The sequence below is a fragment of the Martes martes genome, assembly GCF_963455335.1.
Source record: "Martes martes genome assembly, chromosome: 1".
NCBI classification, from domain to species: Eukaryota; Metazoa; Chordata; class Mammalia; order Carnivora; family Mustelidae; genus Martes; species Martes martes.
Window position 1 is genome coordinate 45,546,625 of NC_137888.1, and position 9,334 is coordinate 45,555,958.

General features: G+C 37.2%; 1 protein-coding gene across 1 annotated transcript; it reads left to right on the top strand.

Moving 5' to 3' along the window:
• Window positions 1-8,062: 8,062 nt before the first annotated feature.
• Window positions 8,063-8,992, top strand: LOC308337155 (olfactory receptor 5K3-like; the record flags this gene model as incomplete). The annotated part of the gene is made up of 1 exon (XM_080795214.1): window positions 8,063-8,992. One exon carries the CDS (start codon window positions 8,063-8,065, stop codon window positions 8,990-8,992), a length of 930 nt encoding a protein of 309 aa, XP_080651340.1.
• Window positions 8,993-9,334: the final 342 nt, after the last annotated feature.

Genomic DNA, 9,334 nt, shown 5'->3' on the forward strand with positions numbered 1-9,334 from the left:
ATTGCACCTCATGAATAGCTTTTTTGATTTCAACTTGGTTAGATTTTAGTTCTTTTATTTCTCCACAAAGGGCTTTTATCTCTCCGGAGAGGGTTTCCCTAATATCTTCTATGCCTTTTTCGAGCTGGGCTAGAACCTTGAGAATCGTCATTCTGAACTCTAGATCTGTCATGTTACCAATGTCCGTATTGATTAGGTCCCCAGCCTTCAGTACTGCCTCTTGTTCTTTTTTTTGAGGTGAGTTTTTCCACCTTGTCATTTTGTCCAAATAAGATTTGCTTTCTCCCCCTCTAGAATTCCACTGTTCTTGGTGAGTGAAGTTGTTCTTGGCTGGGTTTCTTGTTGATCTTCTGGGGTAGGGGCCTGTTGTAGTGATTCTCAAGTGTTTTTGCCGCAGGCATAATTGTACCACCCTTGCCAAGGGTCGGGCTAATTAATCCGCTCGGGTTCACTTTCGGGAGCTTTTGTTCCCTGAGCGCTTTCCGTAGAGTTCTGGAGGATGGGAATGAAGATGGTGGCTTCCCAATCTCTCAGCCCGGAGGAGCCGAGAGCTTGGGGTCCTGCTCCTCAGTGCACCCTCAGAGAAAAGCACCCAACTGCCCCGCCTCCCTGGCCTGCGGTCACCCCTGGAGGAAAGCAGCCAATTGCTGGCACTTGGAGAAAAGCGCCTGGTCGCTTCCATCTCCATGCCCTCCAGCCGTGCTCCGAGCCCACCAGCCTGTGACCGGCACAAGATAACCCCGGGCTGAGAGCTCACTCCTCAGCTTTGTCGCTGTAGCTGGCTTCCCTGCTCTAATACCTGTGAGCTCTGTGGCACTCAGACACCCCCGGTCCTTCTGTGACCCCGCAGGACCTGGGGTTACACTGACCCTGCCTGGGCTTCCCCCTGGTTTAGCCTCTGGAGCAATGTCCCTCTGTGGAGCAGACTTTTAAACATCCCGATTTTGTGCTCCGTTGCTCCGCTGCTGGCCAGGAGCCGGCCCCTCTCCCCACGGTCTGTCTTCCCATAGCTTTGAATTCACTTCTCCACAGGTCCTACCTCTCAGAAAGTGGTCGATTTTCTCTTTCTAGAATTGTTGCTCTTCTTCTCTTCGATTTCCCATTGGATTTGTAGGTGTTCACAATGGTTAGATAAGCTATCTAGCTGATCTCCTGCTACTTGATGTCATCTCAGCCTGCTACTTCCCTGCCATCTTGACTCCTCCCTGTCCTAAGAATTCTTTTTTTTTTTTATCTTTTTTTGTTTGTTTCTTTTTTTTTAAATTAAATTTTTTATTTATTTTCAGCGTAACAGTATTCATTGTTTTTTCACCACACCCAGTGCTCCATGCAATCTGTGCCCTCCCTAATACCCACCACCTGGTTCCCCCACCCTCCCACCCCGCCCCTTCAAAACCCTCAGGTTGTTTTTCAGAGTCCATGGTCTCTCATGGTTCACCTCCCCTTCCAATTTCCCTCAACTCCCTTCTCCTCTCCATCTACCCTTGTCCTCTATATTATTTGTTATGCTCCACCAATAAGTGAAACCATATGATACTTGACTTTCTCTGTTTGACTTATTTCACTCAGCATAATCTCTTCCAGTCCTGTCCATGTTGCTACAAAAGTTGGGTATTCGTCCTTTCTGATGGAGGCATAATACTCCATAGTGTATATGAACCACATCTTCCTTATCCATTCATCCGTTGAAGGGCATCTTGGTTCTTTCCACAGTTTGGCAACCGTGGCCATTGCTGCTATAAACATTGGGGTACAGATGGCCCTTCTTTTCACTACATCTGTATCTTTGGGGTAAATACCCAGTAGTGCAATTGCAGGGTCATAGGGAAGATCTATTTTTAATTTCCTGAGGAATCTCCACACTGTTCTCCAAAGTGGCTGCACCAGTTTGCATTCCCACCAACAGTGTAAGAGGGTTCCCCTTTCTCCACATCCCCTCCAACACACGTTGTTTCCTGTCTTGCTGATTTTGGCCATTCTAACTGGTGTAAGGTGGTATCTCAATGTGGTTTTGATTTGAATCTCCCTGATGGCTAGTGATGATGAACATTTTTTCATGTGTCTGGTAGCCATTTGTATGTCTTCATTGGAGAAGTGTCTGTTCATATCTTCTGCCCATTTTTTAATATGATTATCTGTTTTGTGTGTGTTGAGTTTGAGGAGTTCTTTATAGATCCTGGATATCAACCTTTTATCTGTACTGTCATTTGCAAATATCTTCTCCCATTCCGTGGGTTGCCTCTTTGTCCTAAGAATTCTTAAATGTTAGCTTTCTTCTACCCCACACTCTAAGTATAATGAGTGACCCATTTTCAAGTCCATTCTTGCCCTGCCTTTCTCAACACTGAAACTCCACACTCATTACTACTGATACTCCTGAAGCCTTGGCCCTGCTTCTGTGTATTGCAAAACTTTGGTTACTTATCTTTTGCATCATGATACTATTCCTTCCATAACATAGCCACCTTGTTATTCTTCAGAAACAACTCTGATTAAATCATATCTCTTTTCCATAATTTTTAATGGATTGTCATTGCTACCAGAGTATGTGTAAATACAGTTTATATCTAGATCTGCATATATGCACTTGTATATGTTTGTGTTCATGTGTTTGTCTATATTTACATATATTTATTACATATTTATAAATAAGATAAATATAATAAAAATAATATATATTTATATAATAGATATGACAGTTGCTTATATCATACACTTAAAGTGAATCATTTTTGTTCTTGTTGCTAGGATTGGCTTCTGGGTTGGACAATGACAAAATAGCAGGAAGAAGCTATTCAATTAGTTTAGTTTAAACATCTATTTGTTTAAAAGATGTTTAACTATTCAAACACTTGAACTATTCTATAGTCTGGAAGTACACATCACAAGATTAGAACAGATCATCTGCTCCTGGCTCCTGAGGGATATCCCCAAGCCCTAGGAAAGGGAGGAATGGATCACAGCAAAATCTTTTCCCCAGAAAATCCATATTATTGCTCTGTCTCAGATATTTCTATTATTGGCTGCTAAGTCAGTATGGACCTGCTGAAGAGCGCTTTCTTGTTCTGAAACCCACTCAAAATTTGTATCCTTCTCCCATTTGAGCAGATCTATCTGTATATAGTATCTTTTCAACTTTGTAGGATTTTAAGATGTTTGGACATAAATTCAAGCAAGTGCTTGAATTGCTGTACCACAGTGTTAAGCTACAATTTAAAAACTAAGCTATATATCACATTTTTTTCTGACCAGAGTGATTAATTAATGATAGTGGTAGTGGAGAGTAAACAATGTCTTAATATTATTAATAAATAAAATTAAAAATTTTAATACCATTTCTTTAGTCTAATTCTTTTTGAATTTCTCTTTTCATGTTCTATAATGCATAATATTTTAGTATAGTGGTACACCTATCTAATTTGTGGGTAAGAATATATATATTTAAAACATACTACCAATGATCTCATTAATATGAATGTACACCAAAATGGTTTGAAGTATCTCCTCTAGCGAAGCCATCAGCAGATGAAAGGTAGTTGGAAACACAAGAGTAAATGAGCTAATATGGGGAAAAGTCTAGAATGAAAGAAGAGGGAGGTCAAGGATACAATCAGAAAGAAGCATCATTCAGGGCAAAGAGAGAAACTTGACCTAGTGTAAAACACTGAGATGCAGCAATCAAGGACAGAAGCAGAGAGGGTTACCGTAAGAAGCCAGAGAAGACTTTAATAGTATCAAACACTATAGTTGGTTAGGAAAATAATTAGATATTCTTTGGAGTTGGCATTTAAAGTTGGTTGTGTCCTTGGAGAGGGTTTTAGTAAACTGACAGAGCAGAGAAAATAAATGGTAAGGAATCAAATAGGATAATTTCCAGTCTATTTTCCTTTTCTTTTTATATTACCTGTTGGGTCTCCTTGTATCATGTATGAGTAAAGTTCAGCCACTCCAGTTTACTGTCCCTTTTTAAAATTAGGTCTGACTGTTTTCAGAGTCCAGGCTTTTATACATGGTTCCCTCAACCTATTGGTTTTCCTCTTGTTCTTCTCTGATTATTATCCTGCTTATCCTATAAAGTTATCTGAAATACTTCCACTGGAAAACCTTTCTTTCTTCCTCCAGGTCACCATTCCCTTCCCTCAGTATATTTTTATATAACATGTTTACACTTTTTTTTTAATATTACAGCCTAAATTGCACACTAGTTAGCAATGTAAGTGCCTTTCTTTCTCCCCACTAGATGATAAACTTCTTGTAGGAGCCATTTATAAAAACTAAGAACTTGTCTCCACCATTTTCACATCCTGTGTCACAATTCTCCTTGTCTTTTCCAATACCCTGCACACTGAAAGTACTTGATAAAAGTTGAACAGAATGGAAATGTTAGTAGTTAATGCAGCAGGTATTGAGGATCTAGCTCAGTCTGTTAATCATTTCTCAAAAAGACACATGACATGACTGGTGAGTTAATATTTAGTCAAGACTTTTACGATCAGGACATGTATGAGTAGCACCTGATACAGTGGTGAATGCATTATAAATCAGTTAAGTATCATGTAAATCAGGAAAATTAAAAAATAAAATCTATTTTAAAAACCTAGGAAAGTTCTCATGGAACAGATCTGATTTGAGCTCAAGGATGAGTAGTATTGAGATAGAAGGAAAGAGAGAAGGAGTTTTAGATGATGTAAACATTATCAGTGAATTAGCTGAAGCACAGAAGGACAGTGAAGGGATGTACATGGCCAAGTGCCCTGACATAATAGGAAGAAAGGAAAGTGATGGTTAGGACACAGGCTGACTGTGGAGGATCTAGAATACCAAAAGAAGAAAAATCAGGAATACCAAAATAAGAAAAATGGATTTGGGGGTGTCTGGATGGTTCAGTCAGTTAAGCTTCTGCCTTGAACTCAGGTTATGATCCTGGAGTCCTGTGACTAAGCCCCAGGGCCCCATGTCCAGCTCTCTGCTCAGCAGGGAGTCACCTTCTCTCTCCTTTTCTATTTCCTCTGTTTCTCCCCTCTCTCTCATTCTCTCTTTCTCTCTCTCAAATAAATAAGCAAAATCTAAAACAAAAACAAAAACAAAAAATCCTTAAAAAATGGATTTGGTTTGAACACTAAAAGGAGAGCATTGCAAATTCCTGAGCAATAGACTTCATTTTTTTAATCATCCAACAAATATTTTTTATGCACCACAAAGTATCATCTTTCATGGTGTTAGAAATGTAGGAATAAACATAACAGAAATCCCTATAGCTAATTGTAGCAGCAGGCAACATGTGATGGATTAGAGGCAACTCTATGTTATCTATGTTATATATACTCTATATATAGTATTTATATTAAATTAAATTTTATTAATGATACAGTATATTTATATGATTAGTGGAGTGAAGGGGGAGAGCAGGGTAAGAAGGATAATGTAATTGGGGTGAACTGAAAAGAACAGAGAACAACTCAGTAAATCACATGTGTGACTAAAGGGTAACAGCAAAGTCTCCATGAGGGTTTTGCAATACATGGAACATATTCAACTCAGAGTGAAGGAGTTGATGAGCCTAGCTAAACCTCCCACACCTTTGTTCCCCTCTCTAAATGCTAATCATCTTTTATAAACCATATTAATCTCTCCAGTAACTGTCCAAACTGACCCAGACTCTCTTTGGCTCATTTTATATTTTATGCACAGGATAATGAACACGATTCTAAACATGATGTCAGTTACATAAGAATCAGCAAGATGATCATCAAATGACTTAGTGACTTTAGTGAAGGTCATTTACTTTAACCTCATTGTCTCACAGGTCATCTTTAATTTATGTCACAGAGTTAATATGTTTTGGGAGCTGAATCTCCCCATAGAAATACACTGACATCATCATAGGGAAGTCCCATAAGCATTTGATGGGAAAGTTTAACTTTGCATTTGTAAGGAACGTAATTATTGACACTGACCTCTTAGTAGTCTCCTAGATTTTCATTCTTTAAATCCCAAATGTTTTTGAGACCATAATTTATATCCTGAAATTCTACAAGACACACCACCATTAAAAAAAGCAATCTGATGTTGTAAGACTCTTCTCAGAGCACTCAGGTAAAGGAAGTACTCAAATTTATCTTTACCTTTGCTATTAGTATCCATAAGTATTGATTTATCTGAATTAGTTCTCAGATTTCAACTTCTCACTTTTCTAGCTCTTCTCACAACTGAAGTCTATGGCAAATTAGCATGAGATTTAAACTCAGTTCATGCTGACCTTTTCTGATTATAAGGTATATCTTCAAAACATACAGGTAAGTGTGCAGCTTAATTCTGTTAAATAATTCAGGGAAATATATTGGAAGTTAATTCTAACATAGCTGAATAATTAAATGGCTTATCTTTAGTACTTTAAAACAACAAAATAAAACATTCCACCTCTGCCTATATTTTGATGTTTTCATTATGGAAAAATAAACCCATTTTGACCAGAGAATTTACATAATTATACACATTGGTCAAAATATCCTAATGGATCCCTATGTCATGATAGAAAATAGCCTTTGAGGTAAAACAAAATTTGTCTTTGAAAATCATATTTAAATTTTTAAAACATTTATTCATTTGATAGAGAGAGGCAGACAGAGAGAGCTCAAGCTGGGGGAGAGGGGAAGGAAGAGGAAGAAGCAGACTCCCCACTGCACTGGGAGCAAGACATAAGGCTCAATTGGAGGACCTGGAGATCATGACCTGATCCAAAGGGGGACACTTAACTATCTGAGCCATGCAGAAGCCCCATCTCAAAAATCATATTAAGATTTTTTTTCTCTTTTTCTAAGTAGTATAAAACTAAAATATACAAGCAAGCTTATTTTTACTAGATTTCAAACTACTGTGATATACATCAGAAAATCTTATATAAGTTTCTTAGGAAGCAGGAAAATAGATGGGTCAATTCAGAGAAGAAAATTATACAAACATTTTTTAATGATAGATTTCCAAGAATTTCCGTTGTAGGCTCTTGTTCAAAAATAGCAATCTCAATTTGTAGAAAGCAAAGAGATCATTAAGGATCAGTGGTAGTATACCGACAAGTTCACCTATCTCAGGTGTTTGTAGCTAGGACTGGAATCAATACTTTTTTCCTCTATAGCATAAAGAACTCATAAGTCATAACTAAACTCAAATGTCTATACTTCTAATAAGGAAACTGTGTGTGCATTAAAGAAAAAAGCCATGTAGATTATACAGAAGCAATTCTAGATTGTGTTTGTGTTGCATATATAGGATATGCTTGAGAATGCAGGAAGTAAAAATCAGTGTGGTCCGGCCCATTTAGTTAAAACTTTCTTAAGTACCATTATATGTAAACTGTGTTTTACATAAAGAAGAAGAGGATTTATATATCTGGGAAAAATCCACAGGAATGATGGGATGGACAAAATCAATTTTTATGAAAATGGATCTAATCCCAGAGAAGGTGATGAAAGAGGTGAAAATATACAGGTATTTACTTCCTTGGAGAACCAAAGTAATTTTCTTTAAGGATGAAAGTCCTATACTTAAACTTTGTGATCTTCATACAATTCCTAAGGTATAAATTTAATATTTGATGAATGCTATTTTCAGGCATTCACTCCACCAGAAGAGTATGTGAAATCTTTGTTCTCAGTTACAAAAATGTGTATTTATGAAAATTGATCGTAAATTTATTTTAAGGATCATTAATACAAAGATTGACATGAAAATATTTGTCAACTATGAACCAAATATTGGTATGCAAGACTTGTACACTATTCATACATGAATTCATGAAGACAAACCTTTTCCATTGTAAGCATTCTTCTCGCAATTACAAAAATATTCACAGGAATGCTGATTTTCAGAATTGAGGTTATAAAACTGACATGTTAGGGGAATGACTATCCCCTAGAGGTTTGTGTGTCTGCATCCAGAGATACTAAGGGAAGTTTGAAGAAGCTCTTCTCTTTGCTGTAAAAAGAAAAAGCTGGAAGGAAAGTTATACACACTCTAAATTAGAATAATATTTCCAGAATTCCTCTCTCAACAGAAGGTGGATATGACTGAGGATAACTACTCCTTGACCACTGAATTTATCCTCATAGGATTTACAGATCACCCAGAGTTGAAGAGCCTCCTGTTTGTGGTGTTTCTCACTATCTATGTGATCACTATGGTGGGGAATCTTGGCCTGGTGGCACTGATTTTTATGGAGCATCGTCTTCACACACCAATGTACATCTTTCTGGGCAACCTGGCTCTGATGGATTCCTGTTGTTCCTGTGCCATTACCCCCAAAGTGTTAGAGAACTTCTTTTCAAAGGACAAAATGATTTCCCTTTATGAATGCATGGCACAATTTTATTTTCTCTGCCTTGCTGAAACTACAGACTGCTTTCTCCTGGCAGCAATGGCCTATGATCGCTATGTGGCCATATGCAGCCCACTGCAGTACCACACCATGATGTCAAAGAAAGTGTGCATTCAGATGATCACAGGGGCCTATATAGCTGGAAACCTGCATCCCATGATTCATGTAGGGTTTCTCTTTAGGTTAACTTTCTGTGGGTCAAATCAAATTAATCACTTTTTTTGTGATGTTTTTCCATTATACAGACTTTCCTGTGTTGATCCTTATATCAATGAATTGATGTTATTTATCTTTGCAGGTGCAATTCAAGTCTTCTCTATTATCATAGTCCTAATCTCCTATCTCTGCATCCTTTTCATGATTTTCAAAATGAAATCCAAAGAGGGAAGAGGCAAAGCCTTATCTACTTGTGCATCCCACTTTCTCTCTGTCTCAATATTCTACGGTTCTCTTCTCTTTGTGTACATTCGACCTCATTCAGTTAAAGAAGAGGATAAAGATATACCTGGTGCTGTTTTTTATACTCTAGTGATCCCTTTATTAAACCCTTTTATTTATAGTCTAAGAAATAAGGAAGTAACAAATGCTATGAAAAAAATTATAAAGAAATTTTTATAAAATTCTAAAAGAAATATCATCCTCTGTGGAAAATTAATTTAAATTTGAAAAAAAATGTTTTTCAAAATCATGGAATATGAGAAAGTAGAAAAGGACCACTTTGTTCATAAACTATTCAATTACTCAAACATGATACTATAGGAATCAAATAAATAAGTTCTGCAAGGAGAGATTCTGCTAATATGTATTCCAAAATCTTAGCTACTAGCTCACTTCAAGAATGAATTAAACAATTATTCTTGAGATCACAAACTGCGCCACAAAAAAAATTAGCTAAACTATTAACTAATTGTTTCAAAGAGTAATGAGTTACAATTTTCAACAAATACAACAAATACTAGG